The sequence below is a fragment of the Accipiter gentilis genome, chromosome 8 (assembly GCF_929443795.1).
Source record: "Accipiter gentilis chromosome 8, bAccGen1.1, whole genome shotgun sequence".
In the NCBI taxonomy this organism is placed as follows: Eukaryota; Metazoa; Chordata; class Aves; order Accipitriformes; family Accipitridae; genus Astur; species Astur gentilis.
The window spans coordinates 2,721,839-2,742,832 of NC_064887.1; the positions used below are offsets into that span (position 1 = coordinate 2,721,839).

At 40.7% G+C, this 20,994-nt stretch overlaps 1 protein-coding gene across 3 annotated transcripts in view; it reads left to right on the top strand.

The window, feature by feature from the left end:
- The window catches only part of JAK1 (Janus kinase 1), a 63,450-nt gene that overhangs the window by 39,997 nt on the left and 2,459 nt on the right, over window positions 1-20,994 (top strand). For 2 of the 3 annotated variants that reach the window (XM_049809417.1, XM_049809418.1), the window contains exons 5-24: window positions 1,401-1,554; window positions 3,473-3,636; window positions 4,203-4,545; window positions 6,059-6,232; window positions 6,988-7,145; window positions 7,878-8,001; window positions 9,567-9,756; window positions 11,738-11,844; window positions 13,121-13,267; window positions 14,003-14,090; window positions 14,621-14,748; window positions 14,891-15,026; window positions 15,476-15,627; window positions 16,758-16,908; window positions 17,687-17,781; window positions 17,962-18,154; window positions 18,655-18,779; window positions 19,530-19,702; window positions 20,126-20,243; window positions 20,625-20,735. In XM_049809417.1, coding sequence (XP_049665374.1) covers window positions 1,401-1,554; window positions 3,473-3,636; window positions 4,203-4,545; window positions 6,059-6,232; window positions 6,988-7,145; window positions 7,878-8,001; window positions 9,567-9,756; window positions 11,738-11,844; window positions 13,121-13,267; window positions 14,003-14,090; window positions 14,621-14,748; window positions 14,891-15,026; window positions 15,476-15,627; window positions 16,758-16,908; window positions 17,687-17,781; window positions 17,962-18,154; window positions 18,655-18,779; window positions 19,530-19,702; window positions 20,126-20,243; window positions 20,625-20,735 — 3,031 coding nt within the window. The remainder of the gene's footprint in view (window positions 1-1,400; window positions 1,555-3,472; window positions 3,637-4,202; window positions 4,546-6,058; window positions 6,233-6,987; window positions 7,146-7,877; window positions 8,002-9,566; window positions 9,757-11,737; window positions 11,845-13,120; window positions 13,268-14,002; window positions 14,091-14,620; window positions 14,749-14,890; window positions 15,027-15,475; window positions 15,628-16,757; window positions 16,909-17,686; window positions 17,782-17,961; window positions 18,155-18,654; window positions 18,780-19,529; window positions 19,703-20,125; window positions 20,244-20,624; window positions 20,736-20,994) is intronic. The other variant, XM_049809420.1, reaches the window with a different exon arrangement.

Here is a 20,994-nt window from a genome sequence, read left to right on the forward strand (position 1 = left end):
GTAATTTCAAAAAGTGTTCATAGATTATAAGGTACTTTATCTGTTCAGCTTTTTATTTCAATACAGAAAACGTGTATTTCCAATTCAGGAGTTGGATTTCACATGCCTCAACATTTTCTACCTTAAACCTTAGGTTTTTTCCACTCCCTTTTTGTTTACTACTACTTTTATGTGCAGTGTCTATTAACATTCACATTCGTCTTTTTCCTGTGTGAAGCTGTTTGATCTCATTTTGTTCACAAAAATTCTGTATGATTTTGATCACATATTTAGGTAGACATTAAAAGCTTTGCTGTTGAGATGTCACGGTAATGTGAAACAAATTAGGCAATGCTCACGGTGGTCACTGTCCATCAGAAATGTCTGATATCACACCACCCTTTGTATTAATGCAGTAATATATACACACAATGCAATAATTCTGCATTGTTTGCTTTTGCTAGTGCTGAATGCTGCTCTGGAATTAGATTGACATATTCTTCTAGAAATCATTCCTACTTAGCAGTTGGGTAAATCTGCTCTGCTGTAACCTTTTAATTGTAAGTAGTTCATGATCATGTGCAAGGCATGAACCTCTGCAAAAGGCACATTGATTCAAACCAGATTTAACTAAACTTTACTTGATTTAAATGTTACTAGTACCCAGATAAACACAAATTTCTGGAGTAATTTAGGCAAAGATTTCTCAAAAGGTGCTAACAGAGCTTGAACTCAAAAATTTCATTAATTTTCAGCAGACACCAACTCTTTAGCAGGTTTTTAATTAAGTAACTTTGTGTACAGATATGAGTAAGAAGCATGTTTGTCACATAGACGGAAGATTTGACTGTGTCCCTTTGAAACTGGGTGATATGAATTAGCGCATTTTTCACCAGCTCCATCCAAAACCAATGGGAAGCAGAAATTCTGGGGGGTGAGGCATACTGCAGTTGTTTTTCCCTGTGCCCGTAGAGGAGGAGGTCTAAAGTCTTGTTAACCCTTTAGATGAGCCATTTTATCTTGGAATACAAATGCCGGCCATTTGTTAACGCATAGTAGAAGTATTACACTGCTCATGTAATGTCAGAGGTAATGGAAACGTACTTGTCATCTGAGTGGTGGCTTCTCGTTTGGTGGACTGTAGACTGTACAGGGATGCAACAGGCAGGCAGGCATGGGATCGTTGAGTTGAGTGAGATACTGTTGAGTGGAAAGATTGAAGATCTTTGACTAATACACCATTTTTCCCCAGTTCCTCAGGCCAGGCATGTGGTTTCAGCAGTCGACCACTTAAGTTGCAACCTCCGGGCAGAAGATTGACGGATTTTGACTTATAACTGATTTTCTTTTAAAATATGCATCTAATGTAAATGGAGGATTTCCCCAAAAGTTTTTAAAGTTTATTCCTCTTTTCTTGCAAGATACTACTTTACAAACTGGCATGGCACTAGTGAAAACGAACCCTCAGTGTGGAGGCATTCCCCAAGAAAGGCAAAGAACTCTTACGAGAAGAAGCTGGCACCAGAAGGAACCCCTATACTTGATGCAAATTCATTAGAATACATCTTTGCACAGGTAAGAGGTTGCTTGCAAATATCTCTGCTATTGTAGTCACACAAAAACTATTTGATCCAGTAGAAGCTGCTTTAAAGACCTATTTTCAAAATTCTAAAGTACATGTAACCTTACCTGTGAGTATTGATAAGTGTTTTTTTCATGCTTCTGCGTGGTGGAGAGAATTTGCTACATGAAGAACAATCTACCCATACGCAGAACGCGTAAAGAAACTATATCTCACAGTCCAAAAAGGGCTATATTTTTACAGCATACTTTCTTTTAGTATTAACTAGTTTTGGATATAAATGCTATCGCCTTTTCTTTTGCAAAGCATTTGCACATAACTTTGACATCTATACTCCTATAGAGGAGCAGGAGCAGTATTAAAACTGACAGTGTGGTGTCCTTTTAATGAGTCTTTTTTACTGCGTGGTGCTAAAACATTCACTGATAAAACCACTGTGACGCAGCCTGCTTACATGCAATTTTTCTTTCCTTTGGTTGTGCCTCCCACTTCTTGGCAGTACATGCAGCACGCTGGACGTGGCAAGTAAGCAGGGACCCTATTTCAGAAAGCTTGTGCTCTTGTACAAAAAAAGGTTGTATACACACAAATGATTTTGCAAACCAGAAACTGTCTGGTTTCACCAAAGAAATGGAAAGATTGAAGGCTTGAAATGAGCAAATGAAATGCACTGGAGAAAAACGTGTTTACTGTTAATTCTGAGCATAATTACTGCAGAATTTTCAGACTTTGAAATATGGTTGCGTCCTTCAGGAAAAGAGATACCATGAAGCTGCTCCAGTGAATCCTTGTTTTGTTGTGAAACTACAATACAAGAAAATACCAAGTTAGCTACAGCTATGTGTGCATTTTAATGGTACCGCTTGCATTCTAAAGTAATAGAAGCAGCAAATATTTTTTTCCTGCGTAATCAAACTTACACCTTGTTTTGTATGAACGTTCCTGTGTCCATGCATGCAAGTTAACATGCTGTAAAACCATTTTTTTGTCCTTTTTATTTTCCCTTTCCTTTTTTTGAGTGTCAGCAAAAAGAATGAAGACACCTTTTAAACTGCAGAATGAGTAGGGACCCTAATGGATATTGTCAGACAATGTTGCATTGAGCAGAATTTTACTTTAGGGTAATAACATTTTAAAAAAAGGCCAAACAGAAAAACACTAATACTAGTACAAGGCAACAGAAATGTCTTTGCTCTTTGGTAACCAAATACTTTTTTGAGACTGTCCCAGAGCCAGGCAGCTGCCACAGAGTTTGCAATCTCAGCTTTGAGATGTGGTTTAGAGACTGAGTGCATGAGGTTCATAGAGACACCAGGTGATGGAAGGCAGAGATAAAGCAGAGACACAAAGTATTTTATTGCGTACCAGAAAAAAAACCACCAGGATGGTGCTAGAAGGGGACGGGGTGGTGCTTTCTTTAGTTAATTACCAAAAAAGGGAATTTTTGGTGGGCTAATACATAAAAGAAGGGAACAGGAATTTTGGAAGTGTTTGAGCAGTGCAGGTGTTCTCCCTGGATGTCTACGCATGTTCTTGGTGAAAGCCACAATGCTGTGGACTGTACGTGGGATGGATGTGCTGTGACGATCCACATGGTGATTGCACCCGTTCCACAAAATGTCGTTTTAAAAGACTTCCGTCAGGTGCAAATGTTGGTGTTTCTTCTCAAATCAGCAGGTTTTGTGGGGTGACTAGTGCTTGCCTGTGTTTCTGTTTCACTGATCGAAGAGAAGAATGCATCTATTGCACAGCTTTTCTCTTCTTCCCCTACCTTTTCCTGTCCTGGCTTTCAGTTTTGGATGACTCTTCTTGCTCAAGAAGAGCTTGAGATCTCATGACATACTGCTTGCTCATAGATAAACTATGACAAATAATAAATCTTGTAGCTTTCTTTTCTTGCTTCCTATTAAGGGTCAGTATGACTTAGTGAAAGGCCTGGCACCAATCCGTGATCCTAAAAATGATCAAGAGGTTCATGAAATTGAAAATGAATGTCTGGGGATGGCTGTCCTTGCAATCTCTCACTATGCCATCAAGAAAAATGTGAAGCTTCCAGAGCTTCCCAAAGATATCAGGTAGGTTGGAATAACTTCTTTGTCACTGTTGGGTCTGCTGCAGTTCTCTTCCCGGAAGGGATTTTAAGCATTCTAACTTCTAGAGTCTGACTGTACAGGAGTTACAAGCTCCAGCACTGCTATTGCTAAGTGGGTCTTCCTAACCTTGTTGAGAAGGATATGTATTAGAAAACTGGAATTTTTTCTTGCCTGGAGAGTATTTGAAATCTATGCAGCTAGTGCACCCAGCATACCAATGTGTTGGGTGCCGCTTGACTTGCTGTAAATTCAGGGTTCTGGTTAGCTAGTTCAGAAACGGCAGTGTTTTTAAGTGGCAACCTAATGAGAAAACTGTTAGAATAAATTGAGTTATTGATTTGAGTGGGCTGTATCACACTTTCACATAAGGTTATTATTTGAATTCCTATTGGCTATTAATGCTGTAAACCACTGCTACAGTACCAACTGCACAGTGGTTTACTGCATCTTGTTCTCTGTAGCTTCCAAAGTAAGGCAGTTGCACGTTTTAGAGAGTTACTAGTTTAGGAGACAATGGTATTAACTCATAGCATTGTTTTTCCTTCTAGCTATAAGCATTATATTCCTGAAACTTTGAACAAGACTATCAGACAGAGGAATTTCTTAACCAGGATTCGGATAAATAATGTTTTCAAACATTTCCTTAAAGAGTTTAACAACAAAACCATTTGCGACAGTAGTGTGTCTCCACGTGATCTGAAAGTTAAATACTTATCAACGATGGAGACCTTGACTAAATATTATGGAGCAGAAATTTTTGAGACTTCGTTTTTGCTGATTTCATCTGAGAATGAAATAAATATATTTAATTGTGGAGACAGTGAGATCCTCCCACTGTACGAAGTCATCGTAACGGGAAACAATGGAATTCAGTGGAGGCTCAAGCCAAATGTAAGTATCCCTTGATAAATGGGAATTAGAGGATTGCTTTTGGGGGCATAACAACTGTTAAAAAATGGTCATGATCTTCAGACACTGCAGATCAGCTTTTTACTGAAAGGACTTCTTTCATAGGATTATAGGGTTATGCAGGTTGGAAGGGACCTCAGGAGGTCTCTAGTCCCAACCCCCTGTTCAGGGTTAGCTTTGAGATCAGACCAGGTTGCTGAGGGCTTTATCCGTTCTGGTCTTGAAAACTTCCAAGGATGGACACTGCACAACCTCTGTGGGCAACCTGTTCATCAGGAAAATTAAAGACTGTACTATATCTGCCAGACCAGGCACAAGTGTTGAAAGATTTATGTCTGTGGAGGCCTTTATGGTTTGGTGCTCTGTCTTGATAATCAAAGTCTGATAATGCTTTTTCTGTATATGGCACCCTAGGTGCCATGTTTGCTCATACTCATAGACTTTTCATGAATAAATTAAAATATAGTGACATTAAAGCTAAGCTTTCTCGCATCAGTGATATTTTATATGTTGCTCCTTGTGTCAGTGCTGCTAATTGAGGTCACTTTGGTTAATCTCTTCTGTATTTTGCATACGTAAACATTAAATATGCTCTAAGTTTGAAGGGGGTTATGGCATAATCTACAGTTTTTCTCCACGTGATATTGAACAAATAGACCTCTTTTTGCTTGCCTCAGTTCCCCACAGTGATGAGAACCCTGCTGATAGTTATCTTTTGTAGCATAGAAAGCATTGTGCTTCACTTCATTTAGATGTAAGCTAACTATCTCTCTCTATCTCTGATGGAGAATTTCTGTTTTAAATGATAATATTAATGGGAGGGGAGGGAAGGAAGAGCTGCTGTTTGAGCAGAAAAGCTTGCAAGAAGTGCAGCCTGTTTCTTGTAAGGCTCCTTTTTCTGCTTATTTAAAGATTGTATTTATTTAAATGCCTAAGCCAAAGATTTTCATTGCAGTGAGAGCCTTTCTGTGGCTAGCAGGAAGCTTTGCTCAGCCTGAACATTTACCTTTTTAAAATAAGTAGTTATTAGTAATTTTTGACCTGTAAGATGCTCAGCTTCATTGTGGTCTGCATGCAGAATTTCATCTGCTGTCGGCAGTTCAGGCATGCAGTGCGAGATGAATGTGGCTCTTGCCTTTGGGCTGAGCTCTGAGAGAGCATTTCAAGTACATAATTTGGAAATCTCAGCAGAACCCTTTCAGCCTTGTACTGCTACTAAAGTTATTGCTAGTATACCGAGAGAGAGGTAAGTTACCTAGCTAATGACTGGTTTCTTTTATCCTCATGGAAACTGTCTTATGGACTGTTCTTGACTGAAGCATATCCTTGCAATACAGGCACACTGAACATGTAAATGAATTGATGATTGGTGCAAAAAGCATTCAAGAATAAAATAGCTGGATGAACTTGGCATGAATTTTTGGTTTAGTGTAAAAACACTGTGCTAAAAAAATATGGTTTTATTAGTATACTTTAATCCAAAATGTATCTGCAGTCTGTACAGACAGAGAAAGAGAAGAAGAAAAAGTCTGATGGCAAAAACAAAAAGGATGAAGAAAAACAAAAAATTCGAGACTTATGGAACAATTTTTCCTATTTTCCTGAAATCACCCACATTGTCATCAAGGAGTCTACAGTTAGCATTAACAAGCAGGATAACAAAAGGATGGTAAGAACCAAACCTTGGATAAGTTTCCTTCCCATGGGAAGCTGTAGTGACACAGTGTGGTTGGGCAACAGGTGACAACCTCCTTGAGGAACATTTTCTAACGGGACTCCTAAATAACATGCTGCCCTCAACACTGTACAAATGCAAAAACGCTCGTTAGAAGAGCAGCAAGTTGGTGAGCACAGTTGCTTTTCTAGACTTGTTACTGCATACCACCGGTGCCTGGTGGCTCCTTGATATGCTTCTTGGCCCGTGGCCTTCCTCTGAACAGCTTGGATAGCCAAAAGCAGCATCAAGAAAGAGGAGTTCAGCAAGGATGGCAGAGGGTGAGGACCTGGGAGGGTAGGAGAGGAGAGTAGGTTTATAGACACCCAGTTCTTCTTGCTGTGGGCTGCCAGCTGTTAGAATTTGGAAAGGAGCTGCCAGAGTGCCCTTGGCTTCAAATCCAACATGACTGCCCCAGTCCTGAATTTCTGGTGTTTTACAAAGCCTGGCACAGGAGTTTGCCGTACAGATCTAATGTAGGATTACAGCAGAATATAAGTCACGCTGGAGAATGGAATTTTCTAGCCAGTAATGAGTGGGGAGGAAAGAGGATGGTCAGTGTTGGTTTCCTAAATGTATATGGTTTTCTGCCATAGCTTTCTGGACAATTTTTTAGCCACTTCATGCAAAAATTGCTGCATATGAAAATATTCCTGAAATGTTTTAGTGGAACTGTAAGAATTCTTGACTAAAATATCTTTTTGGCTTAGGAATTAAAACTATCCTCACATGATGAGGCCCTGTCATTTGCATCGTTGATAGATGGATACTTCAGACTTACAGCAGATGCCCACCATTATCTCTGCACAGATGTGGCTCCCCCGCTGATTGAGCACAACATAAAAAATGGATGCCATGGTCCCATTTGGTTAGTAAAATTTTATTTTTATATTTTTTATTTTTCCACTGGAATAGTTAGTCCTCTAATACTACTGCATATTGAATCCATTGAGGAAATCTGACATTTGCAAGGTTGTTAGTTCAACAAAATGTTGTAGAATAACTTTTTTTTTCTAATGTTTATATGGAAAAAGTATCGCTAATTCTCTCCACATCAACTTACTCATCTATAAAACCAGTGTTTCCTCACTATCGGAGTATTTTGAGCCTTACTTCGCTAATAGCTATAAAGATCATTGTCAGTTGAACAGATGGGAATATTTTAGGTAAACAGAGTTGAACTGTATCTACACTGACACTGGGAGTCCTTGGATGGAGGCACAAAGCCTTTGGTTTTTTTTAAATAGCTAAAGCAATTATTTTCCCTTCTGCCCACATTTTTGGCTTTTCCTTTTATGTTTGAAGATGCAATATGTAGAAAACTGAGAGCTTACATGCACACTGTGTTGGATGTGGAGTTTCCCCATTAAGCATGCTAAGAGCTTAATAAAATTTTCTTCCCTTGCTCTTTGGCAGGTAAATGTGAGTGTGTGTAATGCACACAATTAAATATTTTTTTAATAATCATAGAAATATTTCTAAGTTGCTGTTACTCATTTTTTTTGCAAATATAGGATTACTCTCTGTATTTACTAATAATAGATTTTGGGTGCAACTGCTCATTTGTTGGCTTTCCTCATTTGTGCATTGACTCTTTCAGCACGGAATATGCCATCAACAAACTGCGACAGGAAGGGAATGAAGCAGGCATGTATGTGTTGAGATGGAGCTGCACAAACTTTAACCACATTCTCATGACAGTGACTTGTTTTGAAGGCTCAGAGGTACGTCAGGTGTGGCACTCCCAGCAGTCATTTGATGATAAGCTAAAGACTAGCAGCTCCCTGTAATCCGTGTTGATATATTTATGTTCTCTTAGACATCTTTCATAGCTGATGCAGCAGAGGGTGGATGCTTGTACTCACAGCTTCATTTTCCCTGGAATCCCGTGCTGTCTCTACAAATCTACTGTATCTACAAATATGATTCATTACATCCAGAATATTTCCATTCATAGCGATAAAACTGTGCATGAACATGATTGAAATGAAGCTTTTTAAACTCATATAGTGTAAGAATGACATACAGAATTTGTCACTGCAACTTACCTAATGTTTCTTGAACATGGATTTAATTACATGAATGTATTTTTACTGACACGCTGTAAAAGATTAGCGCATGAGGACAGTTGTCTTTACACACAGAGCACCACAGAAGGGGACATATACACAGTTAGCTAGTGGAACATATTTTGTGAAAGATGAGTGATAAGTAAAAGCTCATGTGGTGGGATAGGGGTGAGAACCAGTTAGAAGTAGAAGAGAAGAATGCAGCAACTGCACAGAAGTTTGAATTTTACTGACCCCAGCTGGAAGTCTGCAGCTGACTTGCTAGTCTGGGGAAGATATTTAAAGTGTTCACACAAGAATAATAATAATAGTGTAAAGACATATAAACTGTTTCCCTTCTCTTAGAAAAAAATGTTATTAAAATGTATTAGAGTCAATTATGAGATCAAGAAGGGTAATTTGAAACAAGAAACGACAAAATGACGAAAAAAACATATTGAAAATAATAGTAATCTCTCAGCATTGATATTTGGTTCATCTTCTGTAGACATTTGCAAAAAAAATCCCTGTATGATCAACACTGTCTTCTAACAGACAGGGCAGCCGAGGCATTGAAACAAGAAATTAATTTTTTCTTGGAAAAAATTCAACCTCATTGGGAGGCTTAGAGAGGAAAGAGAGGTGATGGGAAGCTGCAGTATGGTGGAGGTGAGGAAGCAGTAGAGGGTAGAACTTGAAAGGGAATGGGTTTGAGATAGAGAAGTACAAAAATTCAGTCATTCTTCCTCAATACATTTGAATGAAACTGGGAGGTTTGAACAGCAGCCTGAAATCTCGTTTCACTTGCTGAACAATCTGGGTTGTGAAAGGGAGTTTTGCTATTTTAAAGCTGAGATTTTGAAACCGTGGTCCAGATTATGCAATTCTTGACCAAGTGAAGAGAAAATTCCTTCTGAAGAGTCGGAGCTTCTGCATACTCTCAGGCTCTGCAGAACACAGAAGCTGTAATTGGACTTGTTAGATGATTACATCTTTATGTTGCTGCTTTTCTATTCTATTATGAGCCTTCCTGGGACTGAAGGTTATGGGAATTTTAGGGCCTTTTTCTACTTCATTGGAGTTTGATTAGAGGGCACTAGCTTAGGAACAAGTGATTAACTGGTACTACATGTAATTTCAAAGGCTTCTGGAAAGCCTTTATCACTTTAAAACATCCTTTCACTTTAATGATTATATTTTGCTTGCCTCCCCCCCCCCCCCCCCCCTTTGCCCTCTAATAGCAGATGATAAATAATTCAATCCAGTACAAGAACTTCCAGATTGAGGTGAAGAAAGGCGGGTACTTCCTACATGGTTCAAACAAGTCTTTCTCATCCTTAAAAGAGCTGATGGATCACCTGAAAGGACAAATACTTCGGACAGACAACATAAGCTTTACACTGAAGAGGTGCTGCCAACCAAAACCAAGAGGTAGGTAGTCTCCTTTAAGAGAGGCAACGAACTTTGTTGTTGAAAGGAGACAAACTCCAGAAATAGCAGGCATTCTTAGTGTTTTTGGTTTGCTCTGTATTCTTGTGTGAAGCTCTTTGTCACTTAAAAAGTTACATATAAAGTTTTCTTCCTTCTCTGTGGAGGAGGTGTCTTGCCAGAAAGCAAAAGCAAGTGCTGCGAACAAGGCTTTAGGGGTTTCCTTTCAATGTTACAAGCTCAGCACAGGATGCTCAGGGGGCTGGTGCTTCTCATGAGCCTTGTTTGCGTGAACTTTTCAAATGACGGAAAAGTTCTGGTTTCCCTTTTTGCACCTAAACAGCTGGCCCTGCAGTATTGATGACAGAGGTGGAACTCTAGATTTGTTTAGAAAGAAAATGTCACAGCTGACTCAGAGTCATGGGCTGAAACACTGCGGCAAAGCAGGCACTGTATAAGGTTCTTCCTTTGCTCTACTGAGTCATGTATGCCAGGCAGTGCTGCCATGCATCACGTTGCATTCCTCTAGCAAAGGAGGGTTGCAGCCTGCAGTGGTTATATGGCAAACTACAGTTTGAAGCTTGTTTGCTGTTATTACAAGCTGTTGTTTACTCTGTTAGAAGCAGCGGGAGGGCTTGGTCTGCAACTGTGAGCAAGCAGAACAGCCTTGCAGTCAGTAAGGTCAGATTTGAGCTGGGACAATTGAGCATTTGTTAAACTGTTAATGCCAACACTTACTAAAATTGCTTGCTATAAACTACAAGTGTCTTGCAGCTGAATTTTATATGAAAGAGGAAACACACTGGCGTGATTGTGTTGATCAGATAATGGTTTCCTGTTAGAACAAGGGGAATAACTGAGCTGTATTAATTACCTGCTCGTTCTGATGGTTTTAGAGGAGAGTACTCTGTAGATAGACACTGAGCTTATCAGCACTTTGAATAACATCGGTAATTGTCTGGAGTGTGGAGAGATTATACATTTTGACATTTTGATTACATTTTGACAGCTGTATTTGGGATAAAAGAAAACGGGTCAAGGAGTTGACTGCCTACTTCAGCTTTTCATTGGCATTCGTTACAGTGGGATCCAGTGCATTATCTGTGCTGTTCCCTGTTCTGTCTCTTCCCTGTTTTGTGTTTGGTTTTTTTCCTTTGTTACGAATCTATTTAATCGGTTATTCACAAAGACGTTTAGGAGATGAAGAAATAAAGCAGTTTTTCCAGTGTATGGTTCATTACTTATTGTTTTCAGAGTGCTAGATCACGGTTTAGCCACAACGCACATGTTCTGCTCACAGTAATGGGAAGGCCAGATGCATGCAGACATCTAAAACCATTGTATCATAATAAATAACGCCTGCTGTCAAACACAGGAAGACAAAATTAATGTGCAAGGCTTTTGGATCTAACCATGCCTCTCCCTGACCAGAAGCAGTGGGGAGCAAGTACCGGTCTTTTGAGTCTTTTCCTTCTGTTCATTTCCCATTCCCTAGTTTAATTCCAGTGCTCTGGAAACAAACTGTTAGTTTTTCCCAGAGCGCAAGGAATTTTCAAGGAGGTAAAGAGAGGATATGAGACTCCAGCTACCCCTTACCCATCTACACACCGGGAGACATACCTTTTGGCAGGAGGGAGTGTATGTTATTTTACTTGCTGTACAGCAGAGGTATTGCCTCTTTCAGTCCGGGGTATTCCTCTGTGCAGTAAGCACTATTCAGTTTCTTAATAGCAGCCCCAATATGGCTAATATTAACATTGTATATATAATATAAAATATGTAGCTCTGCTGTAGTGAATTCTTTGTTGAATGAGGGAATAGAAGTTACATGAATAGAAGTGAAGTCAAAGTTTCTTCTTTTCTCCTTCCTCCTCGTTCATTTGGGGATTTACCTTGCAGTGAGCATATACAGTAGTGCTATTGACTGAGAAGGGTGAATACAGTTATCTTTGAAGTCTTAATACTTTGTCTCCCTGCCTTCCAGAAATCTCCAACTTGCTAGTTGCAACCAAGAAGGCGCAGGAATGGCAGCCTGCTTATCACCTAGGGCAGCTGAGTTTCCATCGAATCCTCAAGGAAGAAATCATGCAGGTAGGAAGCTGCTGACCTGTGCTTCTCTCTTGTAATCAAAGTGTGGCAGTACACTGTACCTGGTCAAGTAATATAAAATCACCCCATTCTGGCTGGTTCTTCCACTCCCATTTCTCCTCACCAAAACTTAATTTGAATCTTTATTTGTATTAAAGCCTCTTATTGCAGAATCTAAATGTTTATATGTCCTTGTGTGGAAAAAGAAGAGAAGCTCGGCAGTAATGCCTTTCACTACATTCAAATTGATATTTGAGCAATTTTCTAATGTCTGTGGAAAGAGGTGCTTCTAAGGTCATTCTTAAAATATCATTAAAATTTTAAGAGCTTTTCCTAGCTTTTCCTTAAGTCTTTTCCTAGCTAATTTGTTGCTAAATGTGGCTCTATTGTTTAAAGCCTGACATATCAGAGAAACAGGTAAATTGAGGTTTTAAGATAATATCCTACAGTTAAAAAAAAAAGGGTGAAGTATTCAAAAGCTTTGAAGAGCCTTAGCATTCAAAATTTTATGTTCCAAACTGATTTAAAACCCAAATTCTCCCAAATTTTCTGACAGTTGTTTGCAGTTAGTGATGCGAGTGACCTGAATAAACCACACGGTGGCTTGAATGCACAAATCGCATTTAATGTTTCTAAGAGACCTGAGCTCTTAAATCATGCAGTTAGCTTCTTCAGTTAAATAAAAAGTTTTGTGGTTTTTTTTTTTTTTTTTTTTTAAATTGCATCACTGACTGGGGAGGACAGATACGGATTATGTTAATTGTTTTTTGATTGGTGTATTTACAGTCAGCATGCAGGCTTCCTGCAAAAATATCTGAAGGCGGAATCCTCTGTTATTTAGGAGGAAATTGCTTTCCCAAACAAAGCGTTCCATTGAAATATTACTTCCTCTAACTTTTGGAAACACATTAAAGATTGCCTCAATAGCAGCTTATTGTAAATAAGAAATGAGTTATTATTTATTCATTTGGTGTTTAGTCTAATAATGTTAAATCACACTGAACCTGTTTGATGTTAATGGAGATGTGATAGCCCTTTAACATCAAATGTATTTACAGTGGTGAGTATGCATAGAGAGACCACTAAAGCAAAGAATAACATGCCGTCATTGGTTTCTCACTGTAATAATTTTAAGTCTATATGTAGCTAGATCAAGTGGAGGGCTAAGTCCACTTTACCTGTAGAGGCAGAATAGAGTGCAGATTCAAGTATTTGTGTAAATCTACTCTTGTTTGCTTTATGTCTTGGTTTGGAAAATGTATGGTGTGTTATGTCTTAGGGCGAACATCTTGGAAGAGGGACGAGAACACAGATTTATTCAGGGATTCTCAACTACAGAGATGATGAGAATGAAGGATATCAAAATGAAAAAGAGATTAAAGTCCTCCTCAAAGTCTTGGACCCCAGCCACAGAGACATTTCTTTGGCAAGTTTTTTCCTTTTTATCCATTGTACTACAAATACCGGGCCTCACCATATTGTACATGGTTAACTATGAAAAGCCTTTAGAAAAAAGGTGTTATGTATATAGTAAGGGAATGGGAAAATGCTGAAGGTGTATCTCACCATTTTAGGCAGTCAAATCCATCCTCGACCAGCATTTTTGAGCTACTCGGTAAGCTGATCTCATTAGACAGGCAGCAGTATCAGGTCTGGCTGGAGCATGCCAGCGCTCACTTCCAGCCTGCGTGTGCGCAGACCCTAAGTGCAAGGAAAACAGACGCAGCCCTTGCTGTGGTACGAAACGCACCATCACGCCCATACCCAGGGCCACTTCTGCCTTGTGTGTTGGGCTGTGAGTCTGTCACCGACACGGCCACAGGCAAGTTACTTGACCTGCATTTTGCTTAATCATCTAGTAAGAGAGGCTAACGTGTCACACAGGGCATGCTAAGACCTCGTATATATGCACGTCCGCAGGAGTGCAGGGAAGAGCACTGGTTGCTTACATGACCTAGTGAACACCACATCTCTGACAGCGCTCCGCTGCCCCATTACTACAGTGGGATGGCACATCCCTGCCATTGTTGACTCCTTATTAGAAAACATAGCGATCTTCTGCAAATGTTTCTGTTACTTGATGCTCTGTATTTGTTAAACACTTGGATGACTTGCCACGATGACAGCAGTTTAATGACCAACCTCTTTCCCGTTCTAACAGGCATTCTTTGAAACGGCAAGCATGATGAGGCAGGTGTCTCACAAGCACATTGTCCTCCTCCATGGAGTCTGCGTCCGTGATGTAGAAAGTGAGTTCAGCGAATGTCTCTCGAGGCAGCATGCTTAAGCAGTGGGCTTGGTAGGGACAGGGCAGCCGTTCAGTTCAGTGCTAGCAGCATGGGGGGAGATGGAGTTAGCAGCTGCTGCCTCTTGATTTTTTCAGTCCAGACAGAAGTGGAATTGGAACAGCAAGGCAGCTGCAAAGTCCTTTCTGCTAACAAGTTTCCTCTTCCAATGCTGTCTTTGAGTAAGTGCCTTACAGGATGATTCCTTGAGGTCGGCATACCAGAGTGATAGTGGGTAGTGTCAATACAAACCAGCCTTCTGGCAGAGGTTATTTCCCTGGGAATGCTTTGTTCCAGGTTTACTGTTCGCTTACTACATAAAGCCACTCTGCCTTTCAGTTTGGACTCTGAGCACTGAAAAAAACTTTGAGAAAGGTGAAATAAAGACATCTTCTAACCACCTTGCCTGGGGCGGGGGAAGATGGTAACAGGCCTGTTAAGATTACTCTGACACCGGTTATTGCAACACTGACTTTATGCATCTGCCCTTGCAGATATCATGGTTGAAGAGTTTGTTGAATTTGGGCCTCTGGATCTATTTATGCATCGGAAGAGCGAAGTTCTGACAACTCCTTGGAAATTCAAAGTTGCCAAGCAACTTGCAAGTGCTCTAAGCTACTTGGTAAGAAGTTGTTGGTAGTTGTGGTTTTGGTTTTAAGCTTGGAGTATTTTTATAATGATCCCCTATGCTACAGGTATATTTGAGCACTTACAGAGCACTGCTAGCTCACTGCACTCACTATTCTTTTACTGCCTTACTGTAGGAAGATAAAGATTTGGTACACGGAAATGTGTGTACTAAAAACATCCTACTGGCAAGAGAGGGAATTGACACGGAATATGGTCCTTTTATAAAGCTGAGTGACCCAGGAATACCAATAACTGTGCTGTCCAGACAAGGTATGGTACAGGAATCAGATTTCTCTTCTCAGTGTGGTGGGGAAGGGGAAAGGAAGAAACACCATTTATACCAGCTAGAACTGGCTGCAGTACAGAAGCGATCAGCTTTCATGAATCTGAAAACTACACAGAAGTAAAGGAGTGTTGCTGACCTTGGGTGCTTACTGTATTCATTTCTCTTAAAAAAATCATGTTAAATCTAGTGAGATAATACAGAAGGAATCTCAGTTTCTGGATGGCTCAAGGCATGAGCTTGTAAAAGCCACAGAATCACCCTTCTGAGAGCAGGGATTTGAGAATCAAGATTTCCCTGGAACTGGACAAATACTGTCGTTTTAGTTTATTTTAGTTAAGCAGCTATTAGAAAAGAATAATTAAGTTGCGAGGCTGGTTTTTTTTAGTCCTTTGATATTAACTCTAAAATGCATTGATTCTGTGTTTTATCTAAGAATGTGTTGAGCGAATCCCCTGGATTGCACCTGAATGTGTTGAAGACTCCAAAAATTTGAGCATTGCAGCAGATAAGTGGAGTTTTGGTACAACACTGTGGGAAATCTGCTATAATGGAGAAATACCGCTGAAAGACAAGACGTTAGCAGAGGTAAAACTTTGTTATGTAAACTTTACCTTGACATCTCAGATACCTCCTCTTTGGCACTTCAGTTTCTGTACCCAATCTGAGTTATTTCCAACTTACAGGAAAACCAGCTCAGCTGGACTTGATAAGGGGCTGATCCACCTAAATTGCCACAGGCTGCAGCAGGAATTCTTGTATTTACAAAAATTGCTAATTACTGCTTCAACCTGACGTTGTTGGGGATTTTAAAAACTCATCATAGTAACAATTAATCAGAACTTCTGATGCTCTCACACCTGTCCTTTTCTAAGCCCTATGTCCAGTTATAAACTGACTGAGGTTCTGCTTAAAAGCAGCTAGGTTATTCTGTTATTGCTTGTTTCTTTGGGACATTGGTTCAGAACTAGTTTCCTGTGGGACACCATTATTGTTCCTTCTGAAATCTAAAAAACATTTAAATCACATTCTGCCTTACTGCTGGCAGTTTCTCTTCATCACTGCTGGAGTCCCTCAGCATATGTTCCAAATGTGCATTTTCTCTCTTGAAGTTTTGCTGTGTTGGGAAGGCAGTGGAGCAAGGCAGCTGCTGCTCGTCTGAAGGAAATGACTGAGTACTTGAGTCACTGCCCAAGTTGTTTTAACAGGAGGTAGCTGAAAGGAACTTGCTGCCCTGGCTACAGTCTGCTTCCTGCATGTGGCAGACAGCCGGGGTGGTTCTGCAGAACTTAGAAAATGCACAAGCCCACCCTCATCCCATCTGCCCTGAAGCTGGTACCTTCTCAGGGGCTGGGAAGAGCAGCCAGTGTTGTGGTGTTTCCTTGGCAAGCATTTCCACTCGGCCATTCTTCCCAGGGCATAAATAACGTGGCAAACCTGGCAGAAAAATAATTTCTGAAAGGTGAAATCTTCGGCACATTTTAGAAACTTCATGTGTTCTAAGTGGTTGCTCCAAAGTATGCCAGATTCCGCACAATAATGATTCTCTACCGTTGGGAGATGGTTTAGAGATGCTGAAAAGGAGGATTTCCTTGGCAAAGTTAAGTAAAGGTTCACAGTGAGTTAAGGATCGAACGGTCACATCTTCTGATGTAGAACAGGGGTTTATTAAGTTAAAAGCTAAAATTCATGCTGGAGTTTTCATTTGTGTCTTACAGAAGGAGAGGTTCTACGAGGGGCATTTTGTGTTGGCAACACCGTCATGCAAGGAACTAGCAGACCTGATGAAACAGTGCATGAACTACGACCCCCATCAGAGACCCTTCTTCAGAGCGATCATGAGAGACATCAACAAACTGGAGGAACAAAGTAAGGCATGGTCTTGCTTATCAGCTGGAGGGAGGGTTAAGGAAAGCTGGTTTATTTGGCTGAGTTGGGCACCTTACAGCAGCGTTCTTCTGTGTGGTTGTATTGACAGGAGCGTGTTGTGTCCCTACAACAATGGAACTAACCCTTTCTATAGACGAGTGCAAATAGGATGCAAGTGTTTAATTCGTACTGAATGTGTGGCTTAAATTGTGTTGGTGTTCCTGCTGGTTCATTCGATGGTCCCTATTTTATACAGCAGCTTCAGATAGTTTCAGGACAATCTTTGAGCTCCATGAGATTTCCATAGGACTCTCTTGACCAAAGCAGAGCATTAACACAGGTAACTCTGCTTCCTGGTTAATTTTCTGTTGAAATTATGACAGAGCAACTAACAGACGCTCAGTGCGTAGTAAGGGTAGAACTTGACTTCGCACACCTAGTAAAAATAATCATAGAAGCTGAATAACTACTGCAGGGTGGGAAGTATGTTGAGAGAAAACTGAATCAGATATGTTGAGAGAAAACTGAATCGGAATCTGGAATAAGACCCAGTGAGCAACCTACAAAGTGAGGAAGATCAGCAAGTGATAGACTGGCACGTACAAATGGAAGGAATTCCCTGTCAAGAAGTAGGCAGGATTTAAATAAGAAAAGCTGTGACAGTAGGGATAGACACACTCTAACAGTGAGCAAGGATGCCTTGAAGTGTCAAGACCAAGATGTTCTTGCAGGAATCTGTCTGACCTGGGACTTTTTTTTTTTTTCCCCCCACACCCAGATCCCGATATCGTCTCAGAGAAGAAGCCCTTTACAGAGGTCGATCCCACGCTCTTTGAAAAACGATTCTTGAAAAGAATCCGTGACTTGGGAGAGGTAAGAGGAATGTCAGATACAGAACATGGATAAGTGTTCCTGTGTGTGTATACACAGCTGTGTGTGCTTTCTGTGTCACGACAGGAAGATGTGAATCGTAAATGTCTAAAATAGCGCATCAGTGACACTATGGTAAGTCAGTGTTGTGTTAAATAATGCTCTCCCTTCTTTTACAATTAGGGCCACTTTGGAAAGGTTGAACTCTGCAGATACGATCCAGAAGGCGACAATACAGGGGAGCAAGTGGCAGTTAAATCGCTAAAGCCAGAGAGTGGAGGGAATCACATCGCTGATCTCAAGAAGGAAATAGAAATCTTAAGGAACCTTTATCACGAGAACATTGTCAAATATAAGGGAATTTGCACAGAAGATGGTAAATCTTCATGTAGAATGTTAAAAGTTATACACTAAAAGTACAAGGGGTTTTGTTTAAAGATGAAGCATTTTAAAAGGCAAACCAGTCTTAGTTCAATCTTACGGGTTTAGATCTCTTTCTTCATGGAAGAAGCAGCAATTTATCTCTGAAGTCCTCCTCCTGTGTTGCAACTGGGTCATAACCCTGTAAACCCAGAGGTCATTATTAGAAGCATAAGTTACTATTCACAGAAAAAAGCTCTATTATCTTGTATTTTTTCCATTTGCAATAGTGATTGTTTTAAGCCAGTATTTAAAAACTTCAAAAACTTGAAGTTCAGTAACTATCCTGCCCGGAATAGATTCTCCTCTGGATTTGTTCAGTGACCGATAATGGGAGTTAGCCCACAGCCTGGCCATGGTCACGCAATATTTACGAATGCCTCTACAAAAGTTATTGGTGTTAATGACATGAGAAAGGTCACGTGTCTGCAAATTAAACACACACTCTTTTCTTAGGAGGAAGTGGGATTAAACTCATCATGGAATTTCTTCCTTCTGGGAGCCTAAAGGAGTATCTCCCCCGGAACAAGAACAAAATCAATCTCAAACAGCTTCTCAGATACGCGGTTCAGATCTGCAAGGTGAGCCTGGCACCAGAGCCTCCCTGCAACTCTGCTGTTTTGATTAGTTTAATATTTAATTTAATAGAGTGGGGGGAGGTGGGGGGGGCAGGAAGAGAGGCTTGCTTGCTGAAGAAACCCATTCTCCTTGCTTTGTCCCCAAGGACCTGAATCCTAAAGCAGCCTCTCCCATGCTTCAGGTGCTGCTGGCACAAAGATCAGCAAAGGAATAATCACTAGGTTCCCTTTCCATAAAAATTTACTATGAGAAATTGAAGTTGTCCCTGCTGCAGAGCTTGGAAGTATTAAGAGGGAGGACGGCATTTAGAAAGGGTGTGTTGGCAAGAGGGAAGGGGCACTGTGTAAGTCTAAGGCGAGGGAGAGATGCGAGTGCAGTGAGGCCACGTGAAGCAGTGTGCTTTCTGCAAGAGACTGGTCTTGTGATTATGGTGGATCGGGCAGTTATAAGAAGTGTAGAGACATCTGTCAGTTTCAGCAGCACACAAAGGAACTGCTGCTGTGGAAAGAAGGGTCTGAAGATGGTGGCTGCTCAGCTGAAAATGAAAAAGCACAGAGCAGAAATAACAGTCTGAACAGACAAGGAACCCACAGGCAGAGTTTAAGGGGTGAGGGTGTATCCAAAAAGGACCCTGGAAAATGCCAACAGATGGAGAACCTGCCGCGGGAAACCTGGGTAGGGTATTACCATGTGAACAAGGGAGTGACTGAAGTACTGGAGAAACTAGCGTAAAAGGCTTTCTTCTTTTTTAGGGGATGGACTATTTGGGCTCCTGTCAGTATGTGCACCGTGACTTAGCAGCAAGAAACGTCCTTGTTGAAAGCGAGAACAGAGTGAAGATTGGAGACTTTGGTCTCACCAAAGCAATCGAGACCGATAAGGAGTACTACACAGTCAAGGATGACCTCGACAGCCCTGTTTTCTGGTAGTAACTTATACTCATTTTCTTTAACCAGACTGTGCAGCAGAATAACTTGTCTGCTCCTGTAGACTCAGGCTTTTAGGTGTCCTGAAGATTTTCCTGTTTTGGAGCAAGGAAAAGGCAACCAGTATACTACACGTGTCTACTCTTGTGCCGTTTATTTCCTCCTGCGCTTGAATGATCCATTTTCCCATGATTTTGTTATTGGTCTCCTTTAGTTTCACAGCCACCTGCTGTGTGACAGTTGTACTTTATTTACCACTTCTGTGGCATCCCAAGCCCTATGGGCACATTAGTTTTTATCTAAGGACTCTATGAATGCAGAATGTGTTAGTTCGCTTACTTTAAATGCTTACGGGTTGTGCATGTATGAGTAGATTTGTGCAGCTCTGAATAAAGTTTAACGCTGTCACGTTGTGTCCACAGGTATGCTCCAGAATGCTTGCTTCAGAGTAAATTTTATATCGCCTCGGATGTCTGGTCGTTTGGGGTGACACTGTATGAACTGCTTACATACTGTGATTCAGAGTCCAGTCCCATGGCAGTAAGTGACCGTGAAAGAAATTGCTGCTCAAGCTGCTTGAGATTAAATCAGATTTTTCTCTTTTTTTAAAAAAAAAATTATTATTTTTGGAAACAAGAAGTGGAATGAATCTCTTTATCTTACGAAAACAACCCTCGTGGTTAGTCTTTCACGAAAGACCCTGTACAGAGATAAGTTGTGGTGACTGCATGTCCTGGTGAGGAAACTGCATTTATAAATGTTACTGTTTTCTAATGTGAGTATGGTGCACGGTATCTGTACGATAAACATCTACTGTTCGTTTTCATTTTGAGATTCAAATGTCATCTGAAAGTCAAATTGAAACAGCCTGGATTTGCGCAGGGTAAGACAATGCGCAGCTGACTCTGGCTCTTTTCACAGGAGTTCTTGAAAATGATCGGCCCCACGCAGGGACAGATGACGGTAGCACGGCTGGTGCGTGTCTTGCAAGAAGAAAAGCGTTTGCCACGTCCACCCAACTGCCCAGAGGAGGTAATGGATGCACCTACGCTGTGATAATGGTGTCCGTCCTTTGACGCTCAGTTAGCAGCGAAAGTACCACATGCTCATGGTTGAATAGGCCTGGCTGCTCTTGGTAGGAAAGCCTTCAGGTTTGCTATTAGGAAGGCATTTTCAAGTTTTTTAAGCATTATTTTAAACTGTTTTTTGACACCGAGGTTCCCAAGATTGCGACATCCCTTCAGCAGACTTAAGAATTTTGCTTTAGTATTTGGACCCACGTAAAATTCAT